We start from the raw sequence: 15195 nt of genomic DNA on the forward strand, positions 1-15195 counted from the left end.
TGGCTCGACGGAGGGGACCCGCTCTCTGGCGAAGCTGGCCCACGTCTCCGCCTGCCTGTCTGCTCGTCCTAACGTACTATTGCTCGTCCACCTGAGAGGGGATCGGAGCTTAGAGTAAGGCTGAACAGTGACAATGGACAGCCAAGAATACTTAAGAGAGCATTCTCCAGAACCCAGTGTCTGGCTGGAGAGGGCAGGGCAGGGAGGAGCCTCCATTTCTGGCATAGTTGACTGTGTAGGTTGTTATTCTCCGAAGGGACCACTGGAAGGGCAGCAGATGTGGGGGGAGGCCATTCTTTACTTTTGTACCTGTAAGGTTTGAGGTGTCTAGGGAGCCTCCAAGGGGAGTCATGCCACCCATCCCACGGGTAATTCACACCACTCCCCTGTTCCAAACCTATTGAATGCAAATCACACTCCTCATCTCCCCCCAACTCTACCTCTGGCATTATGGTCCTCCATGACCAGGCTCCAGACTCCTCTCCATGCTCAACCACTTCTTACTCACCCACTGTTCCCCAGCCAGTGTCAGCAGAAGGTCTGTGATTACTCTCACCCCTCTCCCCTGGGCACATTGTGGACAGCAAGATGCAAGAGAGGTTAGAGGCTGCACAGACTAGCTTAGTGGTTAAGCATGCAGCCTCTGGACCAGTCTGCCGGGTGTTGAATCTGGGCCCTGCTACTTCCTGTGTGACCCTGGTCAGGTTGCTTCACCTCTCTGTTCTTTAGCTGCCTCATCTGCACGCCAGGGATAATAATAGTACGTACCTTGTAGAGCTGTTGAAAGGAACAAACACAGAGAAAATGCTTGGGATGGAACCGGACCTGCTGGAGGCCGTGAGGAAAGGGCTCCAGTGGCTTCAGCTCTCTCTGATTCTAAACCAAGCTTCGGAAACTTATTCCTGAGCTCATCAAGGATGGTAGGAGCACTGTCCTCAGCACTTCTGTTTCCGCTTCTGAATTGCAGGGAAAGAGAATCGCGGTGGCAGGGTTCTCTGGGGTCTCAACGAAATGATACAGAAAGAAGCTCTTACACACACATGCGCGCGCACAAACACACACACCGAGAACATGGACTCTTCACTGTGGTCCTTGCCCTTAGTGAAGAGGGATTCTGATGATCTAAGACTGCTGGAGGTTTATACCCCAAATCTCCCTCCTGCCCAGGCTTTAGAAGTCAATGGCAGAGGAACAGGGGGAGGTGAAGGTGTGGCAGTGATACGAATATCTGATCAGCTGCAGATAAGATACATGAATATCTTATCCAAAAATCACATGTATGACTCTGAAAATAGATACAATCTAAATTGATCAAGAAAAAGCCACCCTCTTGAACAGTGTGTTTTTTTCCACCCGAATGTCCTTTCTCCAGGCAGTGACTGCGGCCAGGAAACTGGATATTGCTTCTCCTAAAGGGCAGGCGAAACTATCTTTAGAATTCCAGACCCTACACTCTTGAACCTGTTGGCCCTCCAAGTCTGACCTTGAAATCGCATCGTTGTCTCTTGCATGACAATCGGATGAAATCCTCAGTGTTCAGATAATGAAATTCGGAGCCTACTGTTACAATAGAAAGAGAGAGATGATTTGAGTGGCCTAACAAGTTAGGACAGTCTGTTCCTTTGGTTACCATTCTCTTTGGATAAAACCTCTCCTGTGGTTAAAAAGACCATGGGGTAATTACATGCAGCCGTTGCTCAGATGGATTTCATGACTTCTCTGTGGCCACTCACAACAGTCTGGCTTGCCACGGGCTTCCTTCTCCACCTCTGCTTTTGTGCAGCCCTTTCTGATGGTCCTAGGCACCCACCAGCAAGTCACACCCCCTCATAAAGGAAATTATTTGGGCAGGGCCGTTTTTAGGGAATACCTCCCGCCATCTGATGGGGTCGGATGAAACATTCTTAGGGACCCTTTTCCAGATAACATCTGCCACAGGGTTGCATCAGATCCCACCTTCATGGGATAGGATGGCACAAAGAGTTGGGATATAACTACACTCTTGTGTTTATAGTCACTGTTGAAAAAGACACAAAAAAGGCATTAAATGTGGGCGATCGACGTTACTGTCTTAAGCCGTTTTAGACACGTCTTCTGAGCCCTGAGTCATTATCGTTCCACCTTCATTTTCTTTGCAAACATTTCCTTGGTGTTAACCACGGCCAAAAGCCTCTCCCGAGCCTTCTCTTCCCACTCCGGTTCTCAGCAAAGAGTAGGAGCCCGCTCCTCATAATGGAATGGGAAACGTGAGTGATGAAAAGGAGATTTTTTTTTTTCTCCTTTCCAAAATCCTTTCTATAACGCCGGCCATCAAATGATCGTTATATTTTATATTTTATGATTCTGTGAAATGTGCCGAAATCAGAGCTACGTAATACACATGGCACAGGGCTCTGCTAATCCTGGGCGACCGCCTTCATGCCGGAATGAAGGGTGAAGGGCCGATAAGTAGAAACCCGACACGGAAGGAATTCCAAACACAGACTAAAAGCTTCTCTGGCTACATCACACAGGCAACTCCAGCGCCCACAGCACTGTGTCTTTGTGCTGATCTCCTTTTAGCTTTGCCATATTTGCAGGACTGTAGCGCAAAGCGTCAGCATCGGCTCAGCTGCTGAGTAATGGCAAGCCTGATAGGAAGATGGCTTCGCCAGGTGTCGACTTTCTGCCAAGGGGTACGAGTCCCTCTCGGAGCGCCCTGAGTTTCCCATCATGTTACTTCCTCCTATCCGAACCCCAGATTTGGGCACCACCGGTTCTTACCAAAAAAGGAAATCCACAAAGGCTCCCTGGGAAAAGTTAAGAAATCGTCTTTGGGCTCGTGGCTAATAGCACGCAGGGTATTTTACAGAAATTCAGGAGAACAAGATTCTGCCTTTCGGAAGCTTCTCCCTGAGCGAGGAATCCCATGCTTGTGCCGAAGGTGGACGTACTCGCCTCTTCTCGTAAATTCTTTAGGACTTTCACACGTTTTACTGCGTACCTTATTTTTATGCCTGCTTAATGTATCCCTTTTCAAAGCAGACTCTCTTCTAGTCCCTAAATGTGTCTCAAGCTCAGTTGTTTCTCCGTGTTCTTCTTCAACCTCACCGGCCATGCCTTTCCCTAAAGGGAGCTCATTGGATGAGAGACAGTGATGGTTCTTAAGCTCGGTGTGGAGACACATAGGTGAATTATGATCAGCTCTGTATTGCAAGGATTTGTTACTGATACTTGAACTGAAGGTTGCAAATAATTTATTTTGATAAATTACAACATACTTGAGTTTTCTCCCTCAATAATGTTGCTCCCACTCCCTTGAATCGACTTGTTCTTTCTTGAGTGGGAGGGAAGGGCGTTGCGTTCCCACAGGTGGTAGGAAAGTTTGCATAATCCTAGCTTCTGCCTCTCTGAGGTTCAAGCAGAGTATATGAGAGCCATCCATCATGTGTGCTCCAGTAAAGAAAAAGCTGGGAAGTGCTGTGACAGAAGGGAACTGGACATCACCTCTACCTCTTATTCGTGGTCATCAATCCTCCAGTCCGGGTGCTTGAAACTGTGGTGATTGCCCCTGGCTGTCACCTTTGATATTCTCTCCCTAAGGCCTTCATTTGAGATCCTGGTGAATTGTATTTTTAATTGGATACATTACGGTGTTCCTAGATCATTGTGTTTATGACAGAAACAAAGAAAACTTCTTTGTCAGATGATAATAAACACAGTGCTTAACTGATTCTTGAATGAATACACTTAACCTGTACTACTTAGTCATGTTGACCTCACTGGTAAGTCAAGACAATTAAATGTGAGCCCAAGATTTACTAAGCACATACGGATGTTTCAAGTACTGTAGAAGACAACAGGGGATACTTCTGTTCTGAGAAAACAAGACAAATGCAATGACCTATGCCCTGATAAGGTTTATAGTTGTTCCTTGTTAGACCCAATCCAACCCCCTTGTTCAGCCCACCATCTTGTTTTCCTTCCCCCTTTCCTTCTTTAAAAATTAGAGACTATGTAATATACACGTAATGTAGAACATGATGACTGTAGCTACCACGGCCGTATGATATATAGGAAAGCTGTTAAGAGTGTAAATCTTAAGCGCTCTTACCACAAGGAGAATTTTTTCCCCTTTATTCTTCTTTCTTTTCTTTTCATCATGTCTATATGAGAAGATGGATGTTAGCTAGAACTATTGTAATCATTTCATAATAGCTGTAAAGCAAACCGTCGTGCTGTACAACTTAAACTTATAAAGCGATGTATGTCAATTATTTCTCAATCAAACAGGGAAGAAGAAATAGAGACCAGTCTTACCTCGACCTTTGCCAGTCTCTGGCTCTCAGTGAGAGTCTGCTACCTCCTTTTATTTTTTTATCCACCGACCTATTTCTACCCCTTCCACACTTCTGTCTTTTATTGTGCATGTTTATGGGTTTTCTCTTCACTTTAAACCCTCGTTAACAAATTCAACACACATTTATGGAGCACCTAGGGTATGCAAAGCCATGTGCTGAGCTTTGAGGTCGATCACTGCATATATAAGACTCAGTTCTTTCAAGATGTTTGTGCTCTAGCTAGTACATAACTGGTCTTTCGCCCACATGAAGTGAGAATGACCTACTGGGATGAATGCAGAGAAAACAGCTTTTCTTTGTAATCCAGGAGGGAATGAGGAGAGAGCAGGGGCCAATAGGAGTATTCAGGATTGTTCATGGCCCATCTCCTATTCCAGTAAGTATAACCACCTCATTCCCAGCTAAAAGGTTTTGCCAGTGACTCAGTCTTTCCAACACTAAGCCCTTTCCCCATCCAGGATTGCCTTAGCAAACGTAGGCACTTGCCTTGCATCCTTCCATAGAGTGAAGACTTGGAACCTGGGGGCTGGCTCTCTGACCCGCTTAGCGTCTGGTTTTCAGACCCTTTTTTGTTTAATGAAAACCAGTGACATACTAGGCTGGTAAAAAGAGGATAATCTCATGTAAAGAAAGTGATTGTTACTGTTTCTTCACATATCAACACCATACAGCCTTGTCACGTTTCAGCTTAAAGGTTGACATTCATTTTTGCTGGTGTCCTCATCTATGTGATTGGAAACTGCGTAACTGAGATAGTTCCTATGAGTTCTCCGAGCAAAAGCTGAAGCCTTTGGCCTCCAGAAACAATCCTAATCAGAATAAAATAGGGGGCGCCCGGGTGGCTCAGTGGGTTAAGCCGCTGCCTTCGGTTCAGGTCATGATCTCAGGGTCCTGGGATCGAGTCCCGCATCGGGCTCTCTGCTCGGCAGGGAGCCTGCTTCCCTCTCTCTCTCTCTCTCTGCCTGCCTCTCCATCTACTTGTGATTTCTCTCTGTCAAATAAATAAATAAATAAATATTTTTTTTAAAAAAAAAGAATAAAATAGGAAGGGGCGCCTGGGTGGCTCAGTGGGTTGGGTGGAAATTCTGCCTTCCACTCGGGTCTTGATCCCAGGGTCCTGGGATCGAGTCCCGCATCGGGCTCTCTGCTTTGCGGGGAGCCTGCTTCCCCCTCTCCCTCTGCCTGCCTCTCTGTCTACTTATGATCTCTCTCTCTCTCTCTCTGTCAAGTAAATAAATAAATAAAATCTTTAAAAAAATAAAATAAAATAGGAAAAAAGTAAACAATGAAAAATGTGGGAAAAAAACCCGAAAATTTTAGAAGTATAGATAGTTTCATGATCACTTCCTCAAAGAGGTATATTATAAAGAAAGCAAAAACAGACTAGTTCCTTCTTCCTTAGGTAAATACGGTTCCTGAGTAACATTTTTCAATGGAAAGGGTTTTTTTTTAAGGAAAATTAGTAACACATTCAAATAAAACTCATGAGGTCCGCTTGACTTATTTCGCTAAGCATGATACGCTCTAGTTCCATATATGTTTATAAAAAATAAAAAATTATTAAAATAAAAATAAATAAAAAAGTGAAAAAAAAAACTCATGAGGTCACCTGCAGAATGAGTGGTCTGGAAGTACTGATATATTTGCCGTTCAAGTCCTTGTTTTCATCATAGTCTCTGGAGGAAGCTGCCCCGGGATTTCTGAAAGTTGGCCGGTAACCGGAAACGTGCAACATCGGTCACTTCCATAAGCATTTCTTGGGCCCCAGAATGGACTGGTTTTTGTGCTTTTCTACAAACACTAAATCTCACCCAAATATACAAAAGGGAAACTCAAGATCAACAAAGCTAAATTTTCAGCTCCTTATTCTTCTTTCTTTTTCCTATCAAGTTAATGAAAAGGGCTTTTTTTTTTCCTGTTTAAAAATCATTTGTGTGTGTGTGTGTGTGCACGCGTGCCAGGGGTCTCTGTGTGTGCACATACATGCACATAATATTCACCTGCCCTTAGAAGTCACTCTGGCAAAAATCTGTAGGAAATGCTGGATTTTGAGGAAAAAGTTATTCTAAACAATAGCAGCGCCCCCCCCCCATCAAAGAAGGAAAATTCTTCCATCACTCTTTGAACCTTAACAGTGTTTTCATAGGCCAGCTCATTGTTTTTCTTCTCTATGAAAAATTAAAAACAATAACTGTTTTGATGAGTTCTCCGGGAAAAGACAGTTTCCATGATTTCATTTCTTGACAAAGAACAGCTACCTCACTTGGTTTCTGCCACATGTAAGCAAACTCCCAGCTGTAAAACCTCCCATCAGAGGAAAGGATACGGACCCACAAAACCCTCAGAGTTCTTCCCAACCAAACGCCCAGGGGAAGAAGCCCGCCTGTCCCTTGCTGGCAGAGGTGAAGATGTCAGCAGGGGTGAGGTGTGGGAGAAGAGAGAACAACTGGCTGCCCCACCCCACCCCACCCCTGTGTGGTCACAGCGACATTCAGGGTAGATTCTGCCCTGTCACCACTTGGTCTGGGTTGTCTCTTCAAAAAATAAAAAAATAAAAAAAAAACACAAGGTGTGCCTGTCTTTTATAATGTTCTGTTTTAAAGGAGAGAAATCTCCGCAGAGAGCCCAGGACCCTAAAAGTCCAAGGCCTGGAATTCCTCCTTTTTCTCTTTCCATTTTAAACAGGAAACATTCCCGCTAAGAGGGTCCGGAGGGAGCATGGGTTGTATGTTCATTTTAAGGCAGATAATGTTTGTGTGTTGCGAATGTCTGTGATTTATCCCAAGGGCTTAAAATGAGTGCAGAAAAACCACATGTTTCACTTCATGCAGAGAAATAGCTTCAGTGGGTTTCGAGAGAAAGCACAGGTTTAGAATATTTTTTTAAGGGTTTCGGAAATCTCTAACATGAACCGAAAGGAAATCGACATGGGGGGCGGGAAGGAGAGGAGCTTCAAATATTCTAGGACAAAGGAGATAATGAATGCTGGAAGTTTTCTAAATCAAAATAAAATTCAAAGGGAAAGGGAAGATGTAACCCCGATCCTTTATTTCCCAGGGCCGGAGTGACAGATTTTGCATGTGTGCCCCATTTCTCATGGGCAATTTCAATGAGAGCAAAGCAAACTGCATTGAATAATGGCCGTTGATGTTAGAATAACTTGTACACAAACAATTTAATTTTTTTAATCTGAAAACTCCGGCTAAATTACCCCAAGCTCGAGGATCTTTCATTATTATACATAGACCAATTAAGACATCAAAAAGTAGAAAGAGAGCGTTATCGTTCAGCCTCCTGACCGTGCTCACATGCTACTTTCCACAGGCACCCGAGCTTGGAGCCTGTCAAACCTTCACTGATTTGGGGGAACTTACAGAGCCATTTTAACATCAAACTCTGCAGATTACAGGGTGATTTTGACCCTCATTGACGGTACTTGATTAACCACAGACACTGTATTCTTAGAGGTCTGTCATTGCTTTCAAGTGCTCTCCCAATTTGGATTCTGACATTGAAGAGCTTTTCATTAATTATTATTGTTGCTTTTTTTTTTTTCCTTTTAAAAAATTACAGAAGGGAGACTAGTAGAAAGTGGGAAGGATCGGGCGATGATAGCAGCAAATATGAACACAGAAGGTTTATGGGATTTTAAGAGCTGCAAACAGAACTCATCTGTTTAACCCCAGGCTAGACAAGATGCAGTCATCTGTACACAGTTTAGAGACGGACTGCTTCTGTTTCAGCAAATGGGTCAGAGGATGCTTGTTGTCTTCGTAGAGACATCCAGACAGGGTCAGTCGCTTGCTGTGAGCATTTCTTGTGGCCCCAGACCATTCTGTGTGCCTGCTCGTTACCTAGTGCTGGCTCGGCTCTTCCCACTCTGCCCCAGGCCTGCTGGTGCTTCTCGGCTTGATGGTAGAATTGCTTTACCTCGAGGTTCTAGGTGGCTAACTCCCAGCTCTGGGTTAGGACTTTCTCTAGGGACTGTAGAGAGGGGAGGGCACATGGGGAATGGTGAGAGAAGCTAACCAGAGTTAGCCCGAGACCATGGTCCATGTCAACAGCACCCCACAGACCAAGCAGGCGACATTATAAGCCTGAATAACCCGTACACTTCTACCGCCATGTCTGTGACATGGTTCTGTCATGGGAGGAAGCATCAAGGAAGGGGTCAAACCATCCCCGCTTTAGGAGAGCCGAAGTCGGCCTTGTTTATTTAGAAAACCAGTATGGCCACTGCACGGAAGGCCGACACATGGTGCTCTAAGCCAGGTAGATGTAGATTTCTCTCTCGGGCACCAATCTGAGTGTCCGTCATCCTGGCTGACATGGGGTTCCATGGTGTCAAGGACGTGGGCCCTTGTCCTCTTGTCGTTGGACCTTCCTCAGCACATGGCTTCCTCCGTATAGTTTAAGATGGCAGCTCCCATGGCCAAAAGAAAGGAGACGGCGGAGGAAGACAATTCCACCTCTTCTTTTTAAGGGCGGAACTCACTTGGGTTCACACCCCATGGGCCAGGCCTAGTCTGTGACCACACCAAACTACACGGGAGGCTGAGGAATGGGCCCTTCAGCTGGGACTGGCTTAGTAGCTGCTGACGTGTGTCTGTTCTTCTCTTTCCAGGGGAGGACCAGCCGATCCCGTAGACTATCTGACGGCCACACCTCGAGCGCTCTACCAGGAAAGGGAGCTTCCATACTACCCGGGGGTTCATCCTGTGCGTCCTCCCAAAGGGAGCTACCCCCGCCCCCCAGATCTGAGGGTCGCAGACCTCCGGTATCCTCAGTATTACCCTCCTCCGCCAGCCCCCCAGCATAAAGGACCCTTCCGACAAGATGTTCCACCTTCCCCCCCTCAGCAGCACAGAGTGCCAGCCAATCCAGAAATGGGTAGACCAGGCCCCCGAGGGGGCAGCCCAGACCAGTATCCCTACCGAGCCCAGGATCCCAGGCAGAAGAGCCCCATGACTGCAGCCGTGTAGCTGAACGCCGCCAACCTCAGCCCGGCCCAGAGAGGGACACGTGTGACATCACCTTTGCCCTTCCTAGACTTTCAGGACTTCCTCCTGTTCAGACTTCTCCATGGGATGGATGGGTTTTTCTCACCGAGGTTGCAACACTTGACTGCTGGCCAGAGGCAAAGCGGGGGGGACAGGAGGGCGGGGGATCCCGAGGAAGAGGGAGGTCGGGGGTCTTACAGTTACTGCCTGAGAGTCGGAGGACGTTTAGGATCGTTCAGTTCAGTGAGAGCGGCAGTTAAACAGGCAAATAATGGAGACGTTGCACACGGGGCCTCTCTGGTGCACACGAGCCCCATGGAACTGGCCGCGCGGAGGCAGTCTCCGAGGCTCGGGCTCAGCCCCCTTAGGAAAGCTGTTAAGTCTGAAGAGTGGCTGCAAATACGGGCATCTTAAATAAGTAGGTTTGGTTTTTTTTGGGTTTTTTTTGTTTTTTTTTTTCATTGGGGAAACAAAACAACAGCAAACATGACTCGTGGTTTCCTTGAAATGTTTATACCCAGAGGAAGGCTGCATTTCCCTATTTGCAGACTTTATCAGGCTCCCGGTACCACTCATTTGGCAGAATGGCTTTATGTTTTCTTACTTTTTATATTAGAAGAAAATAAGATATGAATGCAGGAGTAATGTCCTGGGAGACCGTGCAAAGCCAGTCAGGGCTTCCAGAAGGAATATATTCTGTGGACCAGGTTAAAGAGGGCCCCAAATCCCGTGGTCCTCACCTTCCTTCCCCGCAAGTCCCAGGCAAAACACCCCTGAGAGATCAGGTTTCAGAATCCTCCCCAAATCTCCTGCCTCTAATTTTGGTAACCCCGGGCCTCTACTTTCAGGCTCCTACTTGAGGGCTAAAATGTAGTTGGGAAAAGGAGATCCCGCTGGTTGGGTTACACAGGAAGCCATGCTCTGGAGATGCCAATTCATTGCACAATCAGTGTCCAATAGTGTCATCTGCACCGGGGACAGGGAGGGGCTGACTGTGGCCTTTGGGGTTGATAACCAGAAGGTGGAAGGTGGCAGTGACTGACCGTGTGTGTGTGTTTGTGCGTGCACACATGTGTGTGTATGTGTGTGCGTGAAGGCATGTGATTACCGGTATGGAGAACGTACGATAAAAATGCTTTCTGGAAAGTTTGATGGGGAAGGAAATCAAAGGGAAAAAAAAGTCCGAAGGGAAAGGAAAAGAGGCGTGAAACCAGATCATTATTTATCTGCTGTATTTCAGTCACAAACATCAGGGCAACACCAAGACCAGCATCTCCAATTGGAAGGTCTCATGGCTTTGAAAAGCCGGCGCCCCCTCCCTCCAAAACCCATCATGTTTCCTTTGAGCTTTGCAGTGATTTTCTACTTATTCCAGCAGGACTTCTAATACTTCCAACCTGACCCAAATGAGCACACAACAAAAGACTGAGGACCAGCAAAACCGCAAGCTTGAATTGTTCGGTGACGCTTAGACTTTAAGCCTTTGCTGTTCATTCTCCATTCCCTCCGAACAAAACAAAACAAAACAAAAAGTCTTAAGTTCAATGTAGACATATTGTGGCTGAGATTAGAATACTCCTGACTGACAGGGTTTAATAAATTATAGTATTATGGAATATACAGAGTATCCAACCCAGTTTAGTCTTTTTTTTTTTTTTTTTTTAATTTAAAATAGAGTTGCATTACCAGGAATGAAGCAACCGCTGCTTTTAGACCTAAATGGTTGTTATTTACTGGACTTTAAGAGGTATCATTTTCTAAACTGCAATTTAGTTATGGCCGTCCTAAAAACAGACTGTCAAGCGGGGTTTGGCCATCTGCCGTCTCTTGTAAGCGAGCACCTTATACTGTTTGCAGTTTGCGCAAGGAGACCGAGGGCCTTGTGCCCTGCTCCCCCAGAGGTGGAGTGCAGGGGAGCCATGGGGCTTCTCCACGAGCTAAATGACACTTTCCCCTCAAACTAAATAAACTTTCCAGAAGAAAATGATGAAGTGAGGAAAAGGTAACGTGTTGGGAAGCATTAAAAATCAGCTCTTCGATCTGTTGCATAGTTTAACCAAACTTCTCCAGGCTATTGGATGTAGTCAAGCCAGAGTCTCCTTCTGAATTAAGTCCAAGTCCACACAAGGGGCAGCCAGAGGCAGTGTGAGAAAGGGAGATTTCTGTGCATGTCGGAGCAGGGGCTGTGGTAGGAAGAATGCCCATGTTTTCACCATGTGGCCACCTTGGGAGCACAGTACCTCCAGCTTCCAGGCTCTGGGCAAGCCACTCGAAGTGTGATTTTGTGTTTATACAAAGTCAATAGAACACTTGTCAATCCTGAGGGTCAACCAGGGATGAGAAGGTACTGTTAAAGTGAATAAAAAGTAGGTTATAACCATCTTCTTTTCTTGCTTGACGTCTATAACGCATGCCCTACTTGACCCTGCCCAAAAGAAGCTACCTTATGTGTGACAGAGGCTGTGTCAGGCCATGCTATAACTGAGAGCAGGTCGCAGGTAAGCTTTTTAAATGCCTGTGTCCCAACCTTCCTCGGTCACCACCCAGAAGTTGCAGAACTCTTGCCCAGTCTCGAGGAGAACAGGTTGTTTAGAATATTTAGAAGACCAGGCTGGAATCAGTAGCAGGAAGTAGTTCTCCGTTAATTTATAGCCTTGGAAAGACTCAACCAGGTGTTTGCTTGTCACTCAGAATATAATAACCCTAGGGAACAGAGTGACACAGTGAGCGGCAAGCCCAACAACACACACCCACTGGCTACTGATCTGACCGCTGGGTCATCGAGGCCTTGAAATGATGTTTTGGCCTGGAGTCACTAAATATTTTAAGGAGCTCTGTTTTATACCTTTCTGCAGGAGGAGAGATAGGAAAGGGAGCATACCATTGAAAACTTTGAGGTGCAGGAGAATTCAGTCCTCTGCCAGGGAGGAAAACTCTGCATCTTGTTAACCCCATGCGCCATTGGACTGTGGCAATATCGCTCTTGGTAGAAAATTGCTTCCCCACGATATTACATCAGTGGATAAAAGCCAATCTCAAAGACAGGTGCATCTTCTTAAGTCATAATTGAGTAACAAACAAAAATTGGAAAATAAAATTACCACGAAGTTCATTATTCTTAGATTTGTATGTCAACGTGCATTGACCCCACAGGACAGCATGGAGCAAAGATCTTATAAGCATGAGCATGGTGAGACCCACAGATCAACTGTCACCCCACAGAGCAAACTGTGCCTGCTGCCCAATAAAGGATGTGTGCAACTTCCTTGTAGCTTTGCTTGTGCCACCAACTAAATAAAATCAAAATGTGGTTCACTATTTCCTTTAAAGACTACTGAACTTGTTGAACTGTCTTCATAAGGAAATGCACCTGATAAGGTGCATAGATTCTATATGCATAAGGACCCAGCCTTTAAAAATTATTTGTTCCTGTAACCTATAACCCCAGCATTTGCTTTCTTTGGAGAAACATTTCAGCCTTTCAGGGGGATGGAGAGATCTGCAGAGTTTGGATAAGAATGTGTGTCTATAAAATTCCCATAGGCATGAAACTCTGAAATCTGCAATGAACCGCCTTCAAATTGGTGCTAAATTGGGTAGACACCCTACTGCTTTCTGAGTCCAGGAGCAACAAAAAGTCCAGATTTCATGCAATTAGGTGGGAGGGAGTTGGATCTAGAAACAGCCACAGGAGTATTTCTCTGCACTCCCAGTTTGCACGGACTTAGTGGGAAATGATGCCACAATGAGACCAGAAAGAAGAGTCTCCATAAGGCATCCCTACAAAGTCACCTCTCTGAAAAAAAAAAAAAGGAGAATAAAAGGTAGATATCTAAAATAAGCCTAGAATCTGATATGCAGCTACTACTTCTAAGGGGAACTCTCTTCTCCCTCATGTCCTTAAATAGTAATAGAATCACACAGTGCCCGACTTTTAAAGATGGGCTTAACTCACCAGCCTGGAGTGCCGAGTGAACTAACCCCAAAGACTGTCTCCTGACTCAGCTCTGGGAGAGTGTTCTCTTCCATCGGTGTGGACTGCCGTGCTGTTTACTACTGGAACATAAAAACAAGCCCTACTGTTTATACAGTCACTTCTTCTAGTGTTTTCCTGTGCTTTTATGACACCAAGTCTGTTCATAAGTTCTGAAGATAAATTATGTGAAATCGTATTTTGGCATACGGGGGCGGAGAATGAATTTCTTACAGACTTTTTAGGATGATCCCATTTGTACCACAGAAAACATTTTGGATGTTGTTATATATGAATATATAAATTTTTCTCGTTTTATTTTGCATTAAAATAAAGCTTTATTCAGTCAGTAAGACACCAGAGTGTTGGTTTTCATTCCCCACCTGTTTGTTTTAGTATGGGATGAACGAATAGGTTGGTTTGGTTCTGATCACCCTTGAACAGCAACATCGTCGGACAGAGAATATGAGGAGAAAGCCTCTAGCACATGCCAGTCTCCCAAAAAACACACTCAAGTTGAAGACAAGCACACAGGCCATTTTCTTGAGAGGGCCCTTGGGCTCAGTACCCACAGAAGGCAGAGCAAGAAAGCAGGGCGGGTACTGGCTACCCTTGAGGAGAATGTGGGACCCAGGACCGGGCAGTTCTCTTCCAGTAAGGCAATCCCCAAAGGGGGCTGACAGCTGGGGACAATCTTTGAGAAGTATTCACAGAGGTTGGGAAAATAGTCCTTTTCTTTCTTTCTTCTTTCTTTCTTTCTTTCTTTCTTTCTTTCTTTCTTTCTTTCTCTCTTAAGATTTATTTATTATTTGCGGTAGGGGAGGAGTAGAGAATCCCAAGCAGACTCTCCACTAAGCATGGAGTCCAACCCTGGGCTTGATCCTGCAACCCTGAGATCATGACCTGAGCTGAAATTAAGAGACGGATGCTTAATTGACTGAGCACCCTGGGCCCCCCGAATTGTCCTTCATTCTTGAAGTGCGATGTAGGCATTTCATCACAGCATCCAACCCAGCTGACCCCTCCTTCTCATGCTGGCAATGTTCTCACCTTGCCTATGGAATCATGATTCTGAGTGGGTTCCCCTTGCGACCATCCCTGTGTCCCGAGCCTCTTTATTAGCTTGTCCTCAGACCTCCCCCGACGCTTGGACAAGTTCATTCACAGCCAAGATTTCAGCTACCATCTCCGGAGAGATTTGCTCATAATCTCCAGCTCAGAGCTATCTCCCAGGCACGTGCATTTCCACTTTCCCACCGATCGTCCCCGCTTGAACTTTTTACAGACCCTTTGGACTCAACATCCTCCAACTGGAAGCAAAAGCTTTCTCCTAAGAAACCTGCTTCTCATGATTCTGTCCTGGCCAATGGCCCCACCATGTTCACAGCTACAAAACAGAAACCTGGAAATGATCCGTGCCTTCCCATTTACAACTCTGCCCCTTCCTCCCACCCATCTCCATCTGATACGCTGGAAGGCTTGCCGCTGAACCCGATCTGTCCCTGATTCCTGACACCCAGCCTTGGCTCAGCCCCTTGCTTCTCATCCAGCCTGTTCACTAGCCTTCTCAATGGTCTACCTCCGACCGTGCTTCCTTCCGAACCACCTCTATACTATACAGACCCAGCACCTGCGCTGGTGAATAAAACTTGATTGGCACACATACATACCCATTTGCCTATATATTGTCTAGAACTCTTTCCCATTACCGTACCAGCTACGGCTCTATCCTCTGAAGGATTTGAGCTGGAGTGGAGATCAGACGATGTATGCTACTCTTCCAGACGCAGCATAGTCTTGTTGAAAGACACTGGTTCTGAAAACAGGCAGACCTGGATCTAAGACCAGGGTTAAGCGCTAATCGGTTGTGTAAATACTGATC

General features: G+C 45.8%; 1 protein-coding gene across 2 annotated transcripts in view; it reads left to right on the forward strand.

The window, feature by feature from the left end:
* PARD3B (par-3 family cell polarity regulator beta) overlaps window positions 1-13670 on the forward strand; it is a 1046368-nt gene extending 1032698 nt beyond the window's left edge. For both annotated transcript variants that reach the window (XM_004764207.3, XM_004764208.3), the window contains one exon: window positions 8965-13670. In XM_004764207.3, the coding sequence (XP_004764264.1) occupies window positions 8965-9322 (358 nt within the window). In that variant the 3' untranslated portion in view covers window positions 9323-13670. The remainder of the gene's footprint in view (window positions 1-8964) is intronic.
* Window positions 13671-15195: the final 1525 nt, after the last annotated feature.

Source organism: Mustela putorius, unplaced genomic scaffold (genome assembly GCF_011764305.1).
Source record: "Mustela putorius furo isolate JIRA1106 unplaced genomic scaffold, ASM1176430v1.1 tig00000275_pilon_pilon_pilon, whole genome shotgun sequence".
NCBI lineage: Eukaryota > Metazoa > Chordata > Mammalia > Carnivora > Mustelidae > Mustela > Mustela putorius.